We start from the raw sequence: 25056 nt of genomic DNA, 5'->3' as shown, positions 1-25056 counted from the left end.
TAATAATGTGTGTGTGTTTCTTTCTCTCAAATCAGGACCTTATGTACCAATCAGACAGGCCTAACTACCCCCTCGTCAGAACACTACTGAACTCTTTACAGCAAGACCTGCGGCTCTTCATAGATCCACCTGATGGCACTAAAGAGCGTCCGGCGACCACCTGCTTGGAGTTGATGATATGTCACCCGAACTACACCAATGGTATAACTTGTATTCGTTACAGTTAGCATTACTAGACAAACGGGCTTTGTCTCAAATCACATACCAGCGACTACTATATATTCCTAGACCATATGCTATATATGTATCTATAGTACCTCAATTCTTTACAGCTCTGTAGATCTGTACACCGCTCAGCCGTAACCTTAAAACCACCTGACTATTGTGTAGGTCCCCCTTGTGTAATATTGTGTAGGCCCCCTTGTGCCACCAAAACTGCTCTAATTCATTGAGGCATGGACTCCACAAGACCTCTGAAGGCGTGCTGTGGTATCTGGCACCAAGACGTTAGCAGCAGATCCTTTAAGTCCTGTAAGTTGTGAGGTGGGACCTCCATGGATCGGACTTGTTTGAACTCTGGAGGTGTGAGGCAAATGTGCTAACCCAACTCAAATCATATTAACTAATGCCTATGGTTTTGGAATGGGATGTTCAACATGCTCGTATACGATGTGGATGTTCCGGTGTCCACATACTTTTGGCCACATTGTAAACAAAATACACCCTGTTCACTAGATAGTACGAGATAACAGATGTGGTTGCAAGGTTGCCTTGTAGGCAGGCTGAAAGCAATATTCGTGGTTCTGATGAAATTCCAGACACGCCTTGTCTTTTTGTCATTGAGTTGTAATGACAACTTAACGGTAAAAGAGGTAACATTTCTAGTGTGAACAACAACCACAGTGCTGTCGAATTCTCAAATCTCAGTGGACAGAAGGTGTTGGTTAATTTGATATAACAGCAGCTCCGACAGTAGTACAGGCTGTAATTCAAATCAGAGGTTTATACATATTAATGTACTTGTTCGAACACATTATAGTTTCTATAGTAACAGCTATCTCACAGGGACGTGTATGATGAACACACCTCATAACCTAAGGCTACTAATAAACAGATTAAACTGTGCCAGTATTTTTTTTTTATGTAGAATTTTAGATATGGAGAAATTTTCTCCATATCAAGGACATGTTTATTTAAGTCTCAGTGCTTTGTAACAGAGGTAAACCTGCAGTAGGAAAGTCTCCCAGACACAGGGCTTTGCTGTTTCTCTCTCTATATTTTTCAAAATAACCATTAATGGATAAAAATGTATGACATGTTGTTCTTTAGAAAAAAAAAGCATAATAATTGGAAAATTGCTGTGGTGTGAGGAGTAAAACATTTTTAGCTGTGCTATTATTGTGAAATAGCAGTAAATTACTATAACAGGATTTCGAGCCCGTTGTTGATTATTTTCCTATAATAGATTATGGTGAACTTTTGCTGCAGTTTTAATGAGTTAATAAGATTTGAAGCCATGGAGTAATGGGCCTGATTCCATGATTTTGTCATTATCAATCCATTTTTGGCATCTGAAAAACCTTGGTATGTTTATTACATATTTAGTACAATGGTTTGTTTATTTCAGGAATGTATTATATCGATCCAAACCAAGGCAATCCTGCCGATGCACTTCTCGTCTACTGCAGCTTCAATTTAGGAGGTCAGACGTGTCTTTCTCCACTCCGGTCACAGGTACAGCACAACCTAGTCCTCTCTCAGGTCTTATTTTTGATCCTAAAAGGTTGCTGGGATCTTTTGTGCCTCGTGTATGTAGGAAACTAATACGTATCCCTGTGCTGTAGGTCCCGGTGAAAGCCTGGCTAAAAGACTCACAGGAGGATTCTTTCACTTGGCTGAGTAGGACAGAGCAAGGCTTTCAGGTATGCTGCGCACAAAGCTGAAGGGATCTATTACCTTTTAAAAGGCTTGTTTTTTAAAAAATATATTTGACCTCTTTCTTTCTCTGTTCTGAAGTTTGAGTATACAGAAACCAGTGTGGTGCAGATGAGGTTCCTGCGGCTAAACAGCAAGCAGGTCACACAGAATATTACTTTCTCCTGCGGGCAAGGAAGCAGGCAGGGTTCAGGCGAGCGAGAAATCAAATTTCTTGCAGATTCTCGGAGACAGAGTTTCTTGGGAACGTTACGAGATTGCGTGGTATGCTTCTTTTCATATTATTTCAGTCAATATACCTGAATTTGTTGGCTGGATGTCGCTCATTAATCAACTTTTAATTGCAGTCAATGGAGGAGCTGGATACAAGACCTCAAGAGTCGGTGTTCCAGTTTGAAACCGAAGACCTGGAGCTGTTGCCGATCCGAGACTTGGCATTGTTTGGCCACAGTGACCTTGCAGAAGACTTTGGATTTACTATAGGACCTGTGTGTTTCAGCTAGGAACTTCCAGAAGACACACAAACACACTCACACACACACACACACGTTCCCTACAGACTGCTGACTGCTGAGCTGGTGTTAATTGGTTCCTTATTAAACACAGCCGCATTTGCAGACAATAGTAGAGAAGCATTTCTTCAAGACCTAGCCATAATGGACGCCGTTGTTGTTGTTGTTTTCTCAGCAAAAAAGAAAAACGAACCAGCGGACACTTTCCACTTTCTTTTACCTTCTAGTTTACCAGGGTTGCCCAGTGGCAATGATACTTTGCTGCACACATTGTTGAAATGAACGTTATGTTTTTGTTGTATGGTGTTTACAATGCTCTTTGTCTGAAATCAGTGCTTCTTATTTATGTCAAGTTCATGTTCTAGTACATGCCATCGTCCAGGTTTCTTGTAAAGCTGTTGATACTGTACAATCACCTGGTTTGCTCGAAGATGCACTCTCATTTCAGGTTCACACAACTTATGACCAAACGCACTGTGATCTTAGCTGAAGTTTCAGACGTAGGATGGAAGGCTGACATCCAAATGAATCAAATATATGACACGAATTCTGTCGCATTGCGTATTGTGTCGTAGCAAACGAATAAAGGGGATGAACATGTTGGGTTTACAGTATGAATAGTAAATATTGCAGAGGTAAACGTATAAACAGTCATGTCAGATCATGTCAAATTTCTTTTGGGTGCTGCTGTCTGATGTGCTTTTTGTTCAGGTCCTTTTTTTAAAAAAAAAAAATTTATTAGATATGTACAAAGATGTTTGAAGTTCATAATGTTCAAGATATGTTAATTTATATGCTGGTCATTGAATTAATGACATTATGACAAGATATTTACATATTCTACGCAATGTAATAAACAGTTCTTCTTTTGTCTGATCCCGGATCTTATTTATTTAAACCTGAATCTGACAAAAGAATTCCAGCAGTTGTCTTTCCAATTGATTTTTGTTTTTAACTCCAGACATCATAGTTGTGGAAATATTCTTAGGCGGAATCCTAAATAGCGTCCTCTTGCCTAAATAAGTGCACTGCGTAGTTAGTAAACAAACAGCTTTTTATACGATTTGTAGTGCACGACAGTAGGGAGCCTTTTGAGATTCTGATTGCGGGTTCTGATTGGTCGTGGGTGTGGCTCCGCCCCCCTCGGGAATTTGTATCGTTGCCACTCGTGACAGCAGGTTCATGAGCTGAGAAAACGGTTTGGAAGCTACAGGTGTATGTTTCCGGGAGTTAAAGCCACGTCGGCGAATGAAGAGTCCCTTGAAGGACCTGGAAATAACGAAAGGGATGAATCATTCGTTTTTTTTAATGATGTAGCCGCTCTTTTTGAGATTGGTACAAATTTCATACTGGTTGTAAATCTTCGGCTGAATGGTAGAAATGGTCGCGGCGGAGTAGGCCTTTGTCATGCCTCGGTCTCGCCTAAGAACGTAAGCGGACTAAGAGAGCTCTGGTCCGGGGAGACTCAGTGTCGTGGAAGCGTCTACTTCGAAAGGTAATGTAAGCTCACTATATATATATATAATTTTATTTTTTTGCCGAAAACAAAAATTAAAGAAAATTTTACGGCTAGTTATGTAATAAGTAGGTACTTTATACCTATTTCTTAGCTGAAAAGTTGTTTCTGGGGCATAGTTGTCAGAAACCGTTATACTATAGCTGGCTATATGGCATATGTACATTATACACAGTACAGCCAGAGTTTTTGCTCAGGTTCTTATCAAAGGGATGAGATGAGATCAGGACAGAATTGGTCTGTTTATTTATTCTGTGAGCAATATATGTCCATGTAACATTCGTTAAATTCATTTGACATAGATTAGTGTGCAAGATTTCCCCCCTGGAGCTCACTAACATCTGCTCATCTTTCACTCTGTTGACGAAATCGATGTGTGTGTGTGTGTGTGTGTGTGTGTGTGTGTGTGTGTGTGTTTGTTTAATCTGTCTAATAACTAACTGTGCATCCCCATGCATCCGCCTACCATCCACTCAGCCACTGTCATCATGGACTGACTCTAGATTTATACCAGGGTTGTCCTCATTTTGTTTTTCCTTACAGTCTGTTCTTTCTTCAGGGACGTAGAGACCTAGAGACATGATCGCACCAGCCAGAAAGGATTTTGTGTCTGTAGCAGTAGATGAAAGTGGGGCTTATACGAATGGCAAACAGCGCAAGCAGTCATACTGGAGGGTGAGATTACATTTGAGTGAGATATTAAATGTTAACGCTTACTATTTATCCACTTACACTGTCGTCGAGATGTGCTTTAAATTTCCGGGCTTTGTGCAACTGAAATAATACGTTGCGGGATTCATGAGTTGGAATGCATGATCTGGTTTTGCATCTCGCGCTGTGAGTCTGGTTTTGCATCTCGCCCTGAAATGCGCGAATTATCCTGTTTTGCATGTACGTGCAGAAATGGAAGCAGTTGCCCAGCCTGCAGCGCAGCCTTATCCTGTTTGTTCTGGTTCTGCTCCTGATCACTGGGATCATCCTTTACCCCGGTCTGGTGAAACGTTGGGGAGGTATGCATGGCTTTATTAAGCTTACTCCACCAGGAATGGATGTATCTGATTTGTCACCGTTGATACACTCTTTTCTTTCAGCTCATTCAGACACAGTAGAAGGAAGGAACGATGGTGATGGGATGCAAGCTCCTATCGAGAGGAAGAGTGGAGGCAAAGTTGTTCTGCCTGAGCCCCCTTCAGAGGTTAGCGGGACCCAATTTGAGAGCGATGTGCCCCTTTTTTTTACTACATGGCTGTTCATTGTTTGATGATTAACTTGATTTACAGTTTTAGAATAACAGGGTGCAAAGCTTTGGGCATCTTTAGGTCAAGATAATGAAACCGACGAAACAATTAATGCCAGTTTTTTTTTTTTTTTTTTTTTAAAAACAGCTTCTGGTTATTTCTCTTCTGTTTTTTTGTGTCTGATTTTTTTTTTTACATTTCTTTTAATGGTTTTTAATATTGGTAATCGAGAGGAAATTGATCGCTTATAGCAAACTGCTTTAGAGTTTGAACATGTTTGAATTTTTCATGCCTTAATGAGGCAAATTCAAATACTTCCAACTAGAGCATGCCAGCGGGGATGTAAATTTCTGAGCTTGATAAAAAAATTTAAAAAGATAACCATTAACTTACTCAATCAGGGTAAGATTTAAAACTTCTGATTTTCATACAAGTCCTAAAAGTAATTGGCTGAATGACACCCTGTCCAGGGTGTTCCGCACCTTGTGCCCCATGCCCCCTGGGATAGGCTCCAGGTTCCCCATGACCCAGTAAGGAAAAGCAGTGCAGGAAATGGATGGATGTTTTAGGTCATATTTATGCAGATGTATAGAAAATTCTAAAGGGTTCACAGACTTTCAAGCACCACTGTAGTTGTGTGCTTGGTTGTATATTGTATGAAAATTCCTCAATATGCAACAGATGCGGTGTTGATGATTTGTAAAATAGAGACACACGTTTTATTTTCCTGCCATGAAAGCAACAGGGTGTGAACCGGTGCACTCACCTGAAGGTCTGTTTCTCTTCTTTAACAGAGAAAGGGCTCTCGTAAGCGAGGACCACCTGTCCTACAGAACCGCTCCCAGAATAAAGGAAATGTCTCCGAGTCACGGGGAGTGGAGATGAAGAAGATGGTGGTGGAGGAGGATGGGAACAAGTCGCTAATCAGGTCTGGAACCGTTCAAGGTTTAACTTTACAAATGTACGAATGAACCGAAAATTTATTTTGAAGTGCAGTTATAATATAGGTTTAGAGGCAGATGTTAAATTATATCAATAAACATTTAAAATGTTTAACTATACACCAAATATTAACAGCGGCAACCTTTACACTGTTTGGTGTTATCCAACGTTTTTGTCCTATCCATGCCATGAGTTCATAAGCAGCAGTGGTGCTTCGCTGTGAGCGTAACTGACCAGTCTAAAAAGTGTCATCTCACACTTTTTTTTTTAAAATAATTTTTGTTTTTATATATATATATATATATATATATATATATATATATATATATATATATAATATATGTGTGTATGTGTGTGTGTATGTATGTATGTATATATATGTATGTATATGTGTGTGTGTGTGTGTGTGTGTGTGTGTGTATATATATATATATATATATATATATATATATATATATATATATATATATATATATAAAATATATAAAAATATAAATAATATGTTTCCTGTAGTTGGCGTGGTGCTGTGATCAAGGTGGATGAAGACACGGATACTAAGAAGAAAGAGGTGCTGCCTGAGGCTGAGGACTCATCAGTAGGTCTGTGTTTCTGCTTTTTCACTTCCTGTTGTAAATATATATATTTTTTTTAAGTGCAGAGGTGCAGTATCTGTTTACTGTGGAACATTTCACAATGACGTTTTTCTCGTTTTGCTAGCAGCGAGCAGGCTAGAGGCAGTGAGGGAGGCTTTCCAACATGCCTGGAAAAGCTACAAAGACTTTGCCTGGGGTCATGATGAGCTCAAACCCATTTCAAAATCTTACACTGAATGGTTTGGGCTGGGGCTAACTCTTGTTGATTCACTGGACACTATGTGGATCTTGGGGCTGAAAAAAGGTGAGTTTGTTCTCGTGGGGTAAAAGGAACATCTTAGCATTAGCATGATCAGGCTTCCCAGGTTTTCTTATATGGGTGTGCTGTTACTTATTCATATCTCCATTTGATCTTTTATTTTATTTACATTTTTTTTTATAAATATGTCTTGGTATTTAAATAAAATTATAGGAAATGTAAACCAGCAGTTGATTAAGGGCTGAATGTAGGTTATAAACGTGGAAGCTTGGCACAGACAGCCTGTGCCAAAGCATAGGTTTGAGGAAGTCATTTGATTTTATCTCGTATCCACATCATTACTAATCTGTATTGGATGGGGGGGGTAGGGGTAGGGGTAGCAGTGATGTCAGCAACACTCTCGGCTAAATTCTCACCTTCTCACAGAGTTTGAGGAAGCCAGGCAGTGGGTGGCCACACATCTGTCCTTTGAGAAAAACGTGGACGTGAACCTGTTCGAGAGCACCATCCGCATATTGGGTAGCCTGCTCAGCACTTACCATCTGACCGGTGACGCATTGTTCCTGGAGAAAGCTGTGAGTGTGTCTTTGAGAGAGAGAAAGTCTGCCATATGTGTATCACATTACTGTACCAAGAGCCTCCTCCACTCCTTCTGTTAGCACATGTTCAATTTCCATTCCTCCTCTTAGCCAAGCATCAACTTGTGGAATTTAAAAAAAAAAAGGGATTTTAGTCATTTTAAAGCCTCTGATCTGAGTCTGCTAATGCTATTGATGTTTTTGATTCTGTGAACGATCGTGCAGAAAGACATCGGCTCCAGGTTGATGCCCGCCTTCAACACGCCGTCAAAGATCCCGTACTCGGACGTGAACATTGGAAGTGGTGTGGCTCATCCACCACGCTGGACCTCCGATAGCACTGTCGCTGAGGTGACCACCATCCAGCTGGAGTTCCGCGAGCTCAGCCGACTCACCGGAGACTCCAAATATCAGGTGGACCTGCTGTGTGTGTGTGTGTGTGTGTGTGTGTGTGTGTACAGTTGCATTCAGAATTATTTAACCCTGATTGCAAATCAGGTTTCTTGTCAAAATGTACAGACTTCCAGATGTTTGCAATGAACGAATCAAACAAAAGCAATTGAAATAGTTCAACACAACGTATGCTTCAAGTGGTTTCCCCAAATTCAACTGAAAATACAACTTATAATGACTTCTCCAGTTTCAGAATTATTCAACGCACTGAATAGAATCCCTCACAACAGCACAAATATGCAAAACAGGTGTTGTCTCAAGCACACCTGATGCAACTAATTAAGGGTCTCATTATTTCCAGCAGGTATGCTTGAGCTAGAACACATGAAATACCTGAATTGGCTGGGGCAGAAAATAAATGAAATACCTGGACGGGGCAGAAAAAGGAAGCTATCAACGGCTGTAGGAAGGTTGTGAAAAACCCTCGGGTGACTGCAAAAGACATGCAGCAAGACTTGGTGTAACAGGCACTGAGGTTTCAGTGAGCACAGTAAGGCGCGTACTAAACGCAGAAGGTTTCCATGCCAGAACTCCAAGATGTTCAGCACTACTGACCCAAAAGCACAAGAAAAGTTGCCCAAAATCATATAAATAAGCCACCAAAGTTTTGGGATTCTGTTCTGTGGAGCGATGAAACAAAACCGGAACTTTTCAGCACAATAGATCAGTGGTATGTCTCGAGGAAGAGGAATGAAGAAAGAATACTCTGTACACAGTCAAGCATGGTGGTGGCTCGGTGATGCTCTGGGGCTGCATTGTATACTCTGTCACTGGAAATCTGCAGCCTATGGAAAGCGAGATGGATTCATTGAAGTATCAGGAAATCCTAGGAGAAAAAGTCATGCCATCTGTGAGGAAGCTGAAGCTTGGGCATCACTGGACCTTCCAACAGGACAATGATCCCAAGCATACTTCAAATTCCACCAAGGCTTGATTGCAGAAGAAGTCCTGGAAGATTCTACAGGGCCATCACACTCACCTGACTTGAACCCCATCGAAGATCTCTGGTGGGATTTGAAGAAGGCTGTTGCAGCACACAAACCCAAGAATATTTCTGAACTGGGAGCCATTGCTCATGAGGAATGAGATAAGATTCCTCAGGAACGCTTCCAGAAGCTCTGCATCTCTTTTACAGCAGGTCATAACAGCAAAAGGACACTCTACTAAGTACTAAAGACACTTGCCATGAAGGGGTTGAATAATTTTGGAACTGGAGAAGTCATTATAAGTTGCATTTTCAGTTGAATTTGGGGAAACCACTTGAAGCATTCGTTGTGTTGAACTATTTCAATTGCTTTTGTTTGATTTGTTCATTGCAAACAGCTGAAAGTCTGTACATTTTGACAAGAAACCTGATTTGCAATGAGGGTTGAATAATTTTCATTGCAACTCTGTGTGTGTAATTAATTATTTCATCGGCTAATCGTACAGTATATGGACCTGACCTCGATATTGCCCATTCTGTTTACATGCATGTTTATTTACATAAGAATTAATGTCACCATGTCAGTAACTTGGAGAATAACAACATGAACAAAACATGTTCAAGTGTTTTACATGAATTCTTTTCTTTGTCTGACTAGGATGCAGTAATGGAGGTAATGAAGCAGGTGCACAAACTAGGAGGGAAGCAGGATGGCCTGGTGCCCATGTTCATCAACACCAACAGCGGGCAGTTCACTCACCTGGGCGTGTACACTTTGGGTGCCAGGGCTGACAGCTACTATGAATACCTGCTGAAACAGTGGATCCAAGGTGGCAAGATGGAGATGGAGTGAGTCAGCTCAGTGTGGGTGTGTGGATGTGTGTGTGTGTGCGCGTGTGTTCCCAGCAGGTACCATAAATCTCTATTACGCAACATGCTCACAGATTTGACAGCTCCCGTTCCCTCTTGCTGTTTGATACTCGTCTAACTCTCGACATTTCAGAGTGTGATTAAACTGCATGGTGCCTCTTTGCCCTGCTGCATCAAGCGCTGTTGGGTAACACTTTCCCTGAAGAGCTGTGTTTGTGGTTGTGTGTGAATGCAACTTTAAATATTCATAGCTAGTTGAGTGAGGGTGGTTTAATCTTTAGGTGCAGATGTGGTTAAAAGTAAGGGCATTCATTTTTCATTCCCTGTACCTGGGCATCATTTGCACAGCCTTTCCAAGCTATTGTGATCTTGGCAGTGACGTGGTTTATGATCATAGCAGTGTTTTATTTATTTATATCTTATGTATAGAGAAGTGGAAACTGTGCAGATGTTTTTCTTTTTCCTGTTTTTGAATCTGCTCCTCCCTGCAACACATTAGTGGCGCAACAACAACAATCATGACCTTGACACCCATACGACATTAGCTAGCACGATAGCAGCGGAAATAACTGACAGCATAACTGATGATCATGCATAAAAGCAAATAGAAATGAAAACATGCAAAGCATATGAATATTTGTTCAGCTACTGTAACAGAATTGTAACCACTGGCAAGTGGCTGTGATGAAAGGGGAATAAAACACATCGTAGCATGCGACGTGTTGAACTTCGCCCCAAGTTCGGCTCAGCTTTTGTTTTCTTTGTCGTTGTTTTTTAAGCCAGTTGCGTTAAGCACAGTTAATCACCTGTGCGTAGATTAAAGCTAAGTCTAGTTTAGTGACGCTGGCTTAATTACAGCGCACACATTACTACAGAACATGGTTACAAGCTATATGACTTGAGAATGGCCAGAACTACAGGAGTGCTTGAAAGAATTTTCTCTCTAGCTGCATAAATATGACCTAAAACATTATCAGACTATCACACAGGTCCTAAAAGTAGACAAAGAGAACCCAGTTAAACAAATGAGACAAACATACTCGAGTCATTTATTTATTGAGGAAAATGATCCAATATTACATATATGTGAGTGGCAAAAGTATGTGAACCTCTAGGATTAGCAGTTCATTTGAGGGTGAAAATAGAGTTAGGTGTCAGCTGTTTTATTTAAAGAACAGTGATCTATCAGAGTCTGATCTTCACAACACCTGTTTGTGGAGGTGTATCATGGCATGAACAAAGGAGATTTCTGAGGACCTCAGAAAAAGAGTTGTTGAAGCTCATCATGCTGGAAAAGTTTACAAAACCATCTCTAAAGAGTTTGGACTCCACCAATCCACAATCAGACAGATTGTGTACACATGGAGGAAATTCAAGACCATCGTTACCCTCCCTAAGAGTGCAGACCAACAAGGATCACTCCTTATAAGAAAAAGAGAGTAATATACAAAATTATTAATAGTTTGGCACTGTAATTCACCTAAAATTTTGAGTAGAGGGCTAATTGATGCTGCCAGTACTTTTAAAATGGTTCAAAATGGACCAAGTAAAAAATAATAAAAAAGAAAGAAAGAAAGAAAAGTACATGACATCTTAGTATTTTTAATTTAAAACTGAGGTAACATGTAACATGGGTTAATATGGAATAGCCTTTCCTATAATTCATTCATTTATTTGCCTACCCACGTGTTAGAGACAGGCTGTCGTTAGGTATGTTAACATGAACTGCGTCTTAACATTGAATGAGCTGCAGCACTCCTCTAGCAAAAATAACCTCTGCCTATTATTTATATATTTATTTCTTCTTCCCTCCCCCCCCCCCAGACTGTATTATTTTTAGTCTGTGCGTCAGTGCCTTTTCAGTATCTGGCATCCTGTACAACCAATGTAACACATTCCTGAAAATGAACTGTCAGATGCTGGTGTTTACGTTGTTGTTGTTGTTGTTGTTGTTGTTTATGTATCCAGGTTGTTGGAGGACTACATGCAGGCGGTAGAGGGGATTCAAAAGAACCTGCTGAAGAAGTCTTCTCCTCTTGGCCTTACGTTTGTAGGAGAGCTGTCTCACGGACGCTTCAGCCCCAAGATGGTAAATGGGACTCCTCTGTCTAAAGGGAACTCGACATGTAAATGAAGTTTCCAATTCTGCATCTAATTTTAAACGTTCCCTGTGAGTCAGACTTGTATGAGCGTCTTTCTGTTCACAGCCCATTTCAGTTGCGTTCAATGGAGGAGATTAAAGAGGCCTCTTATAGAAGCTGGCTTCAATAGAGCGTTTATTGTGTCTTGCTCTCTGCCCTCTTCTTTCCCTCAGGATCATTTAGTGTGCTTCCTGCCTGGCACGCTGGCCCTGGGGGCGCACAACGGCCTGCCCGCCGACCACATGGAGCTAGCAAAGCAGCTGATGGAGACCTGCTACCAGATGTACGCACAGATGGAGACGGGCCTGAGTCCTGAGATCGTGCACTTCAACATGCAAGCGGACAGCACACAGGATGTGGATGTTAAAGTGAGCTGGATTTAGAGCTTAAAAAAAGAACTTACTTGCTGTATTTTTAATACCGCACACAATATTCAAATCGCAGCACTTTTAATGTCCAGGCTAAAGAACAAAGCAAATAGCAGTATCTCTTAGTAATGATGTGTGTGTTTAATTCAGTGCTCAGAGCCAGTATGGGTTGTAAACACTGAACTGATTTTCAGCTCTCGTACTGCGTAGGGGTTTATTTCTGCTTCAGTCTTAACATGCAGTGAAACTCGTTTCTGTTCATGAAAGTCATAATAAAATGTATAGATGCTGAGTGAACATTTGTGCTTATTTATTGTAGAATTGATGGATTAAATTAAAGTGCCCTTCTACTCTACCCTATCCACAGCCTGCAGACAGACACAACCTGTTAAGACCAGAAACCGTGGAAAGCCTTTTCTACCTGTACCAGTTCACCAAGGACAAGAAATACCAGACCTGGGGTTGGGAGATCTTTCAAAACTTCAATAAATACACCAGGGTAGGACAAGAAATAGCAGCTGAAATTATATTGTATTTGTGTGTGTGTGTGTTTGTGTGTGTGTGTGTGTTTGGTATCTTATCGTACACAGTAGAATATTACAGTGTCGTATGCTCAAGTTTCACACTCGTGTTGGCCGGCAGCCAGAGCTCGGAGCTGTGTGAGAGTCTGGCTCCAGTTTCTCGGGCACAGATCTACTCGAAATGTTTCAGATGCTTTGATTCAGCACTTGTCTCCTTTTGCATAAACATTGAGCTGATCTTTTACAGCCCACTGTTGCTTTTTTCTTTAAAAAAAAAAAAATACACTAAGGCCATGGTTCTCAAAGTGGCATCTGTGAAGCACAACAAGGGGGTCCACGATTTTTAAAAATTGTTGCGGGGTCTAAGGGGTACACACAGTGTTGTGCTATAGACATGTACAGTTTTGTCATGCAGTTCTGACCCTAGCATGTGTTCTTAGGTCGATACCGGTGGTTACACCTCCATCAATAACGTGCGAGACCCGAAGTCTCCCAGTCCACGCGACAAGATGGAGAGCTTCTTCCTGGCCGAGACGCTCAAATACTTCTACCTGCTGTTTTCAGACAACTCGGACCTTATTAACCTGGACACGTACATCTTCAACACAGAGGCCCATCCTTTGCCCATATGGCCAAAGGCTGAGTGATTGACTCGGGGGCTCTCTCTCTCTCTCTCTCTCTCGCTCTCTCACACTTCTCTCAGGGCTTTACAGAAAGACTTCTCAGTTCCTTTGCTATCTAAACTGCCTTGTTTCTTTTTCCTATTTGGGGAACAAGAATCATTTCGTATTTAATTAGCGACAATTTCTACAAGTGTTTTATTAAAGTCACGTGATACGTGTACAGATCAGAATACAGACTGCCGAAGCGGCGTGCTTCTTTTATCCCAGCGTAAATCTCATCTTTGCGCTCTACACAATTTCATTAGTGCTGAATGAGAACAAATCCAATTCTCTATGCTGTGGATTATCAATCATATCCAGCATGACCGTGCTGAACTCCTCATCCTCCATCATCAGAGAAGGAGGCTTCAGAGTTGACTGTGACACACGATAATAGCCTGATCGCCACAGCACCGTCGAGCACGATGAGAGAGGAAGGGAAACGGGCACGAATTACACTGTTGCCAGTCACTCTGTTCTTTAGCCGTTTAAATAGGTAAAGTCCAAGAGTCGAATTCACTTTCTAACTGTGAACCTTTTTGTACAGACTGTGAGCACTTTATGGCTTCCCAAATCCCCTTTTGCGATCAAATCTGTCCTGTTTTTTTTTTCTTTCTTCCCCCGCAGTGTTCCACGTTGAGTTTTTATCCCTTAAAAGGAAAACGTTTGTGTACTATTTTATATATTCTATATATTTTTTCCTTGCTGACTTGATGAGCACAGACATCACTGCCATTCCTGTATATAGGGAAAGTAATGTTATATCTTGGTGATGTAAGATCCCCCCCTTACCCGTGCTGTATTTTAAAATACTACCTGATAATAATTACATAGATGTCTATGTGATAGTTTACACCTAAAACATGGACCAGTAAATTCGTCGCTAAACTTTGAACAAAATATTTGCGAATAACTTCCTTATTTCATTGTTGCTTTGTGGTTTTAAATTCTTATTTCAATAAATCCTGCGACGATTATCCCCGCCTCCCAAGTAGTATAAGCTGCTCTTTTTTTTGGTCCTGTTAATCAGTGCATCACACCACTTTGTGGTTGATTGTTCTAGGAAAATAAATCATTTATTCCATTTATCAGGTGTCGTTAGCGTGGACTTCATCTAACGTAACCTCTGTGATAGCACATCGCCTCATTCGTATGATGACATATTAGACCGTGATGGGTTTAATAGCTCGTTACGGCCGATTCAATAGACATTGCTTACGTCTGACGTAGAGCTCAGCCAAGAAGGGCCGAAATTTGTGAATCGTGTGTTGTTCTGCTTGTGCCTTTTGAATCTTTACGGAGCAATGATAATGAAATATATTTTGATTCCTGAGACTGATGTTTTGTATTGAGACGTCACACATCCCATGAATATGGCTGTGGTTTTGTATTAGTGTTTACAGATTTGTTGTAGATACTGAGAAATCAGTATTTTTTGGGGGGTTTTTTTGTGCTTATTTATGATAGATTCTGTAATGATTAAGTTAAATCACTGATAAATGAAACCAGCTCACATGCATTTTGTAATAATGTGTTAAAATATACAAATGGCCAATGTTCATATTTTACATATACAGTTAAGGGCTTTGTATGTATTTTTTTCCCTCCCCCGGTGATGAATGTGTACGTTTCTTAAATTATCATTGTCCTTCTAGAGATTGACCAAAGACAGCGCTGTTCAAAAAGAAGACCTGAATTAAAACATTTTTTTCATAAGTGATGCTGAAAGAAGCAAATAATTCAAATGCGTGTTCAATGCTGATATTGTTAATGTAAAAAAATAAAAGATGATGTAAAATCAGTTGGAATCTGTCATGGTTGACCGCTTTAAGAGTTTTTGGAAAATGTGTGTAATGTGAGGTTGTGCAAAAGAAAAGCATTCTTCAATAAACAGTTTTGTAATCTCTTGGAGAAAGAGATGCAAATGAGTTGAGTTTTTGAATTTTATTTGAATCTTTTTGTTTAAAAAAAACAACAACCAAAAAACAAGCAGTAATAATTACAAGTAAAAGGAGTTTGATGAATTGTAGTGAATTTCACTGCAATCACAATTTAAAAAGTCTTCCCTTTCTCCTGAATCATTTATGGAAATGACTTATGCCTCAGAAGTTGGCTGCTTTTTTTTTTCTTTTCTTTTTTTTTGTTTTTTTTAATGGACATAGCCACAACTGAGCAACTGTTCTGACTGCTGGAGCTGATTTCAGGGTTTGGGATGGGGGGAGGGAGTAGAGGGACCAGCCTGACTCATTGCATGGCAACATTTGCCAATCACAGTATTTCTAAGGTATCGTTGAAATTTTGCTTACTATATAATGTGGAGCTTTAAAATGTCCAAACTGCACCTTTTGAAAAGATTTTTAGAGCATCTTTTCTCTTGCAGCTTTCACCCACTGTGCGATGATGGTGGCCTCCTGCTGCCGCGCCTTTATCACTGATGCAGGATCATATTCCGTAGAAGCCCTGCCAAACACGACAGTCATGTGATTCCATAAACACAGGTGAGTGCAGGTGTGTGTGCTGTTAAAACTATTACCATGTAAGGAAGATATGGTTTAGTGTATAACATCAGTTACATCTTATAAAACATGGTCATTATTCAAGTTACATCAAATGACTTAAGTGGAGATGACATTACTGGAGATTCACCTTAAATCCAGATGATGTGCTCCATCTTCTATGTTGATTGCGATTAAAGACTCACTAAGTGACTTTCTGATCTGGAAGAGAAAAATATAAATAAGCCTCCAATTATCATCTCAGCTGAAGGTTCTGGAGTGTGTGTGTGTGTGTGTGTGTGTAATGAATCAGTAATTACATGTTGGAAAAAGGATTTTAGGAAGTGGGTGTGGTCTCTGATCTTACCCCTCCATTAGCCCACGGGTCCAGATCACCGTTGGAGAAGATAATATTACTGGCTGTTGAAAGAGCTGGAAAGAATCATGCACAATATGATATCAATATTGTGACAACACATTTTTCAGAAGTCTCAGTATTATATTTTTATAATAATTTTTTTAAAGCAGTAATTACATTCTCTGTTTGGAAGCTGAAAATGAGGTTTAAACATTTCATTTCAAATTTAAGGTTCAGTAGAAGTAATGAAGTTCAAGTTCTGTTTTGTCAAAATGTCACTTCTGACTCAAAGATATTAAAATGAAATCTAAACTGAAGATTTGGAATTTTCAGGGTTTTTTTTTTTGTCCAAATGTAAAAAGTGCATATGTTATAAGCGCAGAACATTGTAATGCCACCGAATGTATGTGTGTGGTTTTACACAAACAGCTGTTTAAATTGAAGAGATATAGAGATCTATCCTGTTAGTGGTTTTAATGTTATGACCGATGTACTCACGAAGTGAATAACACTGATTATCTCGTTACAATGGGACCTGTCAGGCGGTGGGATATATTAGGCAGTACGTGAACAGTCAGTTCTCTAAGTTGATGTGTTGGAAGCAGGGAAAATGGGCACGCGTAGGGATCTGAGTGACTTGGACAAGAGCCAAATTGTGATGACTAGACGGCTGGGTTGGAGCGTCTTGAAAACAGCAGGACCTGTGGGGTGTTCCTGGTATGCGGTAGTTAGTACGGTGCAGGATGATGCAACACTGCAGAAACTGTTCAGGAACTGTTTGAGAAACATGACAGAGTTCAAGGTGTTGACTCGGCCTCCAAATTCCCCAGATGTCGAGCCGATCGAGCATCTGTGCGATGTGCTGGACAAACAAGTCTGATCAATGGAGGCCCCACCTCTCAACTTACAGGACTTAAAGGATCTGCTGCTAATGTCATGGTACCAGATACCACAGCACACCTTCAGAAGTCTAGTGGAGTCCATGCCTCGATGTTTCGGCAGCACAAGGGGGACCTACACAATATTAGGCAGGTGGTTGCCTGATGTCATGGTTGATCTGTGTGTGTGTGTGTGTGTGTGTGTCTTATTATATAATCAGAGGACCGAAAACATGAATAGTATTTTAAAAATTTAAATCCTAAAAAACTTTGTACAGGTAAAAGGACAAAAAGTCAAAGCTGCGACTAGTATATGCAGATTTTACAAAAAATCTACATAATCATTTTTACTACATGTAGATTTTATCCAAGTAACATAGCTAAAAGTGTGACACGATATAAATGACCGTGCAAGAGATTCAAATAAAGGTTTTTTTCACAACATTAAGATGTTGTATGTGTGTAAAACTTCACATTTATTCAGGATCCTCTGCGTACATGTACCGATTTCTGTCAGCTAGAACCTTATAATGCCCAAGTTATAAATTAACTTTCTGCATTTCAGTTTAAAATATATTCCTGACAGTCTTGTATGAAAATGATACAGGCACACAAAGTGTAAAGCCTTAAAATTAATTCATATTACAGTTCATTAACTCATTCCCTGTTTTTCTGGTGCGTCCCTTTCTTGGAGCTTGCCTTAATCTTAAAAACACCGTGTTGATATAGAAACAAGTCTGGAAATCTGAGCCCTCTGCTGCCTGTTCGGTAAACTGCATTCACAATAAATACGGACATCCCTTTGTGTTGAAACTTTTTAACCTCACTCGTATATTCAGGGTCCTACATTACTTTTCTGTTACATCACTAAGCTTTGGATTATTGCTTTCAAGCACACTAAAGGCAGTCATTGCGCACTTTTAGAAAAATGAGTACTAAACTGTACCTTTCCTTGTCACCCTTTGATTTTGTACCTTTTAATAGGTATATTTCACCTAGAAATAAAAATAAAAAATATTTATGGTGCATAAGTGAACCATACTTACGTTTTAGGTACGTACACTTTTAAATAAAAAATATAAAACCTTTCTAGGTCAAAGATGCACACTAAATGTACAAAAAGGTGCACACTTGTTACAACCCCAGCCACAAAGAAAGGGGATTTGAATATATTTAAATGTGGCGAGTGTGTTTGATGCTCACCATCACCCCAGTACTGGATTTTGAGCCAGCCTGGCCGTGGCAGCACCGCCCATCGCTTGGCACAGTACTCCTGTCTCATACTTTGTGTAAAGGGCATGGGGGGAAACATGTCCGTAACGTTGTTGCTCTCGAAGCACATCTCGATCTCCGTGCATGCCTGGTCAACATAAACAACATGGTTGGTGGCATAGTTCCTACAGTCCCCTCTGAAAGTATTGGAACAGCAAGGCCAAATGGTATTGTTTTTGCTATACGCTGGTTGTGAGATCAAAAGATGAATGATCAGAATTTCATCTCCTATGTCCTCGTATTTACATCTAGATGTGTTAAATAACTTAGAACATGGGTGGGTTCAAACAAAAGGTGCCATTTTTTCAAGTGATCACAAATATTGGAAGGTGCGACTGATGGGTGTTTCTTGCTGCCCGGGTGTGCCGTGTTAAATTGATCGTTTTAAAGAATTAATAGCTCTGAATGTCTACGTTTGGTTTGAGCCCTAGGCTTCACCTGTAAAGACTGCATTTGTTGTTAAAAAGGATAAACCAACACGAAGACCAGAGAGCTGTCTATGGGAGAAAAGCAAGCCATTTTGAAGCTGAGAAAAGACTGAAAATCTATTAGTGCCATTGCACAAGGATTGGATATAGAAAATAGAACAATTTGGAATGTCATGGAACAGGTAGGCCAAGGAAAACTGTTGATGACGAACATTTTCAGAGCTGTAAAGAAAACCCCAAAAAGAACAGTTAATGACCTCACCAAGAACCTTTGCAGGGCAGGGGTAAAAGTATCACAAAGGAAAGATATCAAAGGTATCCAAAAGGATTGGAACTCGCCAAGCAATACAGAGATGAGCTACCAAAGTGTGAAGAAAGTAAGGATCTGCTCATGATCCAAAACATAGAAGCTCATCAGTCAAGCATGGTGGAGGTAGTGTCATGGTGGAGGTAGTGTAATGGCTTGGGCTTGCATGGCTGCTTCTGGGCTAATCTATACTGATGATGTAACTCATGATGGTAGCAGCAGAATGAATTATAGCAGCAAGTATAAGTAAATGAAAGCTGAAATTCTGATCCATCATCCCATTCAACTTTTGATCTCAAACCCAGATGTATTCAGTGTATTGGCCTTGTTGTTACAATGCTTTCAGGAGGGACTGTGCATCTTAAACAAAACTGGAACAAACGAGCTGCATTAAAGGGATTGGGGCACAAATAAATGATCATTTTTAAAGGATATGTACAGACAAGTCTCTTACTTACGAGACATACTCGTATTAAAAGTTCAGCACCTGATAGTCCCACGCGTAGCTGTTGAAGCCGAGGCCACAGCCTGTAGGATCTGCGCACTCTACATACAGCGAGTAAAGGTCAAAACATGTCTCCTTCCCTGTAGAGTTGTACACAATACCTAAAAGGAGGGACACACACACATCAGTTAATGACAAATCTAAACTCAAACTGAACTGTATTTTTTTCTCTCCTTAATGTTCACAGCTGCTTAGGGAATCAGAAGAGAACTCAGGTTTCCTAAAGGGCAGCTTCCTCACCCACGGTGTCTCTAAGTGCGGACAGCACTTCAGTTCCATTCAGCATCACCTCACACGCCACCTACAGCACAGAAAGAAACATGCAACTAATTCATGTCCAAATCCATCCTCTGATTGCAGAGTAACTGAAAGTCAGTACGTACATACATACACACACTACCCTTCAAAAGTTTACACACTCGTTCTTTATTATTTATTTTTTCCCCACATTTTAGAATAATAATAAAGTAATCAAAACTCTGGAGTAACACAAATGGAACTATGTTTGATAAATCCTAAATAATTTTATATTTTAGCATCTTCAACGTAGACACACTTTTTGCCTAGAAATTCCGGAAATGTATTCTTGGCATTTTCTCACCCGATTTCTTGAGGAATTTCCCGGAGATGATTTTTAAACAGGATTAAAAGGAGTTCACACCTACGCTGGACTCTTATCGGCTGCTTTTCGGAATATTTGGACTCACAAGTCGTCCATTTAAAAAAAAAAAAATGTAAATAAAATGTTATTCATTTCTTTCATTAGAAGACTGTTGCCACAATTCTATTTTTGGCTACAACTCCGATTTCAAACGTTTAAATCCTACACCTTCAGATCGAAAGATCATGAGAAACATTTCAGTCGAGTGTCTCCAAACTTTTGACGCGTAGTGTGTGTGTACACACGTATGAATCACATCTGGAAAGTACGTAGTGCTGCCACAGAGAGAGAAACATTCTCACACACAGCAAAAAAGCGACCAGAGCCTGCTCATTTTCAATGTGAGCTGGCGACTTCCGCCAACAGGAGCGGCAGCAACCATCGGCGACTAGCTGCGACAAAATTGAGAAAAGTTTGGAGCGACTTGGTCTAGCGACTACCAATGGGAGTGAAAACAATAGAGCGCGTGTGATCGATGATCCGCCATGATGCCTGCGAGTCTGAATTGTTTCGCAGACCCAGACAATCCGGCGCTTGCACTTTCGCCACAGATTGATAGCCGCAATGGCAAAGAGCTCACACTCATAGTATATAATGCGCATATACAGTGGTGAATTTTATATACAAACGCTCTCCTTCCAAAGTGTTCAATTTTGGCAGCAGGAAAACTTGATTTGTCGTCAATAGTGGAATGCTAGTTGCGCCACCCGCTGATGAATGTTACTATGGCAACCAGAAGTAATGCTTATTGGCGACTTAATGGTGCAGCGGCTGGTGACTTGCAAAGATAAAATTGCTGTATTTGTAAACGTACTTTAAGAGCGTGTTCACGTCGCGTTCATGAATTATAGTAATTTAAAGCGAACGATCTTTGTCACGCTCACTAATTACCACTTGGGAGTCTTCTAGAGGCTTTAACTTGCCAGTGTGTGACATCACAGTATAAACTGGGGGTGTAAACCTCAGGCTTCCACACTATACTATAGATTTGATTTCATTGTGTTAACAGTACACAAAAAATCCACATCACTGGTTTCCTATACCAGCATGCCATCATTCCTTACATGGCACGTTGTAAGCTTTCCGACACAGAAATCTGCCAACACAATTAAACTCAAACTAAATGAATATTATGTGCATTTTACATCTAGATTTCTTTATATAGTTATCCTTTGTATAGTTTTCCTATACAGTAGACTGAAACAGCATTGATCTGCATTCTTTACATATTTGGGAAGCAGAGAGAGGAACATTGTCATGTTGTGATGAACCACACCCTTTAATGCCCCACAGTCTGGTAGTTTTGTCTCTTGTGGAATGTTCAAGGAAAAATGTGAAGGACATAATGTTGTACCTTAACAGGGAAAGCAGGCATTTTTGACATGAAGCTGGTGGCGTAAGGGTAGTCCATCATAGCCAGTAACGTAAAGGCGTTGCGCAGGAAACCGTTCAGCTGGTGGAGGTCCTTATTCGAGGATGGAGTCTTACACAGCGAGAAAGCCGACTGGATACGGGCATAGTCTAGAGTTTCACCAAAAAAAAAAAGACGGGGAGAAAAGGAGCTTGTTTTAATAAACAGGTTTTACCAATTGACGGTGTTTTATAGTCTAATATCCTGACCATTTCCAAATAATGACCTTGTTGTTGTGCCAAAGTCTGAAGCTTCTGGAAAGCTGCTTTCACAGCGTCTTTACATTCCGGCTTATAATTCTGAAAATCCTGCACATAATTTGGTAAATTACTGAAAATAAAGCTGAGTAAGTAAACATTTACCCAGCACAGTAACGTTAAACAGCAACATTTTTACGAGTATAACAATTTAACTTACAGCCGTGACATCTCGGAAGAACTGCCCAGAGTCGCCCAGTCCTGCTGTAGATAAGATCGGAGCACTGGCAGCTAAAGCCCCAGCTACAATATTGGGATACCGTGTTCTCATATACACACTCAACATGCCACCATAACTAGAAGTGCAGAAATGAACATTAGATCGTGGTTAGTTTTGGTCTACAGCATTACAGATTCAATGAGAATGCATACAAAAGCCAGTATGGAACTGATGGAAGCCATACAAAATGTCAACCTCACCATGGATAAATAAAGTAGTGTGAAAAGAAAAGGAACAATGAGACTTAGGAATTATACAGACTGATTGTTGAAATTAGTTCCAACTCTGATTTTTGGATTGCTGACTCTTTACCCTATTCATGTGGGCACAAACCATTGCACTCAACTGTAAATTGAGATCATCTATCATCTATCCAAGGGAACTCTGGGTACGAGGCAGGGGACAGCCTGGAGGGGGGGCCAGCCCATCGCAGGACACGGACACACAACAATTTGGAAATGCCAATCAGCCTACGACGCATGTCTTTAGACTGGGGGAGGAAACCAGAGTACTCGGAGGAAGCACAGGGAGAAAATGCAAACTCCACACACACAGGTTGGAGGCGGGAACCATGGACATGCAAGGCAAACATGCTAACCACTAAGCCCCCCTCAACTGATGTCAAACTTCATACAAAAACTGGTTGCAAGTCAACTTTCTATATCTGTGCCCATGTTTTTGCATAGAACTGAACAGCTCCAGCTGTGTGCAGATACAAACGCGTCTTACCTCCCACCAAAAACAATGACGGGGCATTTCTGAGCTCCCAGTTCCTCCTTTAGCTCCGTGATCATGACTGCATAGTCGGCTAAAGCCTGCTCCACGGTCAGGAGCCCGACGTTTTCAATGTTGAAGGACTCTTGGCCAAAGGGTAGAGATTTCCCATAATATCTCTAGAATTGGAATAACAATGTAGATATTTTGATAATATAAAACACAATCAGAAGATAGTACTGTTGTTTTCATGTACGAGTCGAAAACAGTCCCGAACAGTACAGGTCAATTTCTTATACACACCTACCTTGTAAACTGTAATTGACATTCTATCAGCTAAAGCACTTTGTACTGTATGTATGCAACACAGTCTGTTAAGCACAATGTCTCATTCCACCATACGGACCATCACAGGACCTGATACGAGTGTATCAGTATTAGTGAGCTTTTCTGAAAACCACCTAAACTACATCTGGTCATTGGTGGTCCTGTGGTGGTCCCTGTCCAGTAACTGACGAGATTATAGGTTGCCAAATTACACAAACAAACAGATGTGTAACGGTACACCCATACACTGAAGCTCAGACTTCACTTCCTGACAATATCACATGATTTTCTGTCTTACATGCTCAGCGAATATGACCAGCGCCTCCTGCTTAGCTGCAAGCTCCAATATAAACCCAGAGTTCAGGGCAAAGTCCCACACGTCCCCTTCATTCCCGGTGTAGAAGAAGATGGGGCCATGGCCTTTCGTCCAATATTGATCTAAGGACACAAGAAACATCTGAATAGAATGAAATCTCTACATGGGCTGTGTTGTAATAGAAGTGTTTAAGGGGGCAGGAAAAGATACACACCTGTGATCAGGTAACGCTGTGAGTATGTCCCATTGCCCTGGCTGTTGTAATTGAAGTGGTCCAAAATCTGAGTGAAGAACTTCTCCTTTAACTGAGGTTCAGCCACTAATCTCTCTCTTCCTCTGCTTTGTTTCCAACTCTAAACCCAGATACACAGAGGGAGAAGGGGGGAACCCCATCATCAACACTGATTAAAAAAATAATAATCACATCCAAATCAACTGAAATGAAAACTAAGGCTGCGTCCATAACTCCAAACCACCCTACACAACCTAGGGTCACTCGATTAGTAAACTATTCTGATTTTTCGCAGGAAATGAAATAGAAACTTTACCGTAGATGAGACAGAAACGTGGTGCACACACAGAACAGTTAGAATAATCCCCAGAGAGATCCACCGGCCCGCCATTGGGAGAAAAGTAACACATCCGAGTTAAATTACACTAGAGTGTAAACACAAAAGCAGTGTTCTCATGTGATGTGAGCGGTGTCACGTGATTTAGTACCACGTGATTTCCCTTGCTCTGACTCAGTTGTTTCCCCATAGCCTCAGTCTGAAACCTCATCAGAATACAGAGCAAAAGCCGTGTGTGTGTGTGTGTGTGTGTACACATTAATTATTTAACTATACAGTTTATACTCCATAATTATTAATTACCTAAATGTTCTAAATGTTCCCTATTTTTGTTTTCCTGGAAATGTACACATGTAACACCATCGCCATCTGCTGGACATCTAGTGCTCTGCAACTGACACAAAATTACTGTCTTGGGGTTTTGTTTTGTTTTTTTCCTTTCTTTTCTTTTTCTTTTTCTTTCTTTTTTGTATTCCTCATCTGGGGACATACAGTACATGCCTCATAAGAGCATACAACAGTAACAGCATTTGTAATAAACATGAAATATTTGCCAGACAACACAAGGATACACAATTTAATTTTATTTAATACATTAAAACATAAATAAGCAAACTAAAATAAAATAAAATGAACAACAGTAATAAGAATAATAGTTATTATTATTATTATTATTATTATTAGTAGTAGTAGTAGTAGTAGTGGTGGTAGAAGTAGTAGTATAAACCATCCATAATCTCATTATGAAAAAATGTATAATTAATATTAGTAGTAATATATGTACATACAGTATATGTGTAATTATTATAAAATGAGAACAGTAAC

General features: G+C 40.3%; 3 protein-coding genes across 5 annotated transcripts; 2 read left to right on the top strand and 1 right to left on the bottom strand.

Moving 5' to 3' along the window:
• Positions 1–21: 21 nt before the first annotated feature.
• On the top strand, positions 22–3195 carry LOC128599110 (collagen alpha-1(II) chain-like). The gene is made up of 5 exons (XM_053610505.1): positions 22–201; positions 1628–1734; positions 1845–1922; positions 2017–2199; positions 2283–3195. Exons 1-5 carry the CDS (start codon positions 42–44, stop codon positions 2436–2438), a joined length of 684 nt encoding a protein of 227 aa, XP_053466480.1. The 5' UTR covers positions 22–41; the 3' UTR covers positions 2439–3195.
• A 406-nt stretch (positions 3196–3601) lies between these two features.
• On the top strand, positions 3602–15437 carry man1b1b (mannosidase, alpha, class 1B, member 1b). Of its 3 annotated transcripts, none has more exons than XM_053654083.1 (14): positions 3602–3942; positions 4507–4638; positions 4865–4973; positions 5055–5158; positions 5996–6129; positions 6657–6742; positions 6861–7040; positions 7422–7570; positions 7799–7987; positions 9610–9800; positions 11790–11910; positions 12136–12330; positions 12698–12829; positions 13292–15437. In XM_053654083.1, exons 2-14 carry the CDS (start codon positions 4543–4545, stop codon positions 13496–13498), a joined length of 1893 nt encoding a protein of 630 aa, XP_053510058.1. In that variant the 5' UTR covers positions 3602–3942; positions 4507–4542; the 3' UTR covers positions 13499–15437. The 3 variants fall into 3 exon arrangements, with proteins under 3 accessions (XP_053510058.1, XP_053510059.1, XP_053510057.1); XM_053654084.1 differs by having other exon boundaries at positions 3603–3942; positions 4523–4638; positions 6864–7040; XM_053654082.1 differs by having other exon boundaries at positions 3603–3942; positions 4523–4638.
• Position 15438: 1 nt separating this feature from the next.
• On the bottom strand, positions 15439–24373 carry dpp7 (dipeptidyl-peptidase 7). Its single transcript, XM_053654089.1, has 13 exons — positions 24211–24373; positions 23877–24015; positions 23645–23784; positions 23035–23198; positions 22246–22381; positions 22055–22136; positions 21772–21938; positions 19997–20057; positions 19739–19857; positions 18448–18604; positions 16376–16440; positions 16160–16230; positions 15439–15973 (listed from the first exon to the last, which is right to left on the bottom strand). Exons 1-13 carry the CDS (start codon positions 24283–24285, stop codon positions 15871–15873), a joined length of 1479 nt encoding a protein of 492 aa, XP_053510064.1. The 5' UTR covers positions 24286–24373; the 3' UTR covers positions 15439–15870.
• Positions 24374–25056: the final 683 nt, after the last annotated feature.

The sequence above is a fragment of the Ictalurus furcatus genome, chromosome 22 (assembly GCF_023375685.1).
Source record: "Ictalurus furcatus strain D&B chromosome 22, Billie_1.0, whole genome shotgun sequence".
NCBI lineage: Eukaryota > Metazoa > Chordata > Actinopteri > Siluriformes > Ictaluridae > Ictalurus > Ictalurus furcatus.
Note: the sequence above shows the minus strand (reverse complement) of the source record. Positions and strands in the feature narration are given on the sequence as shown.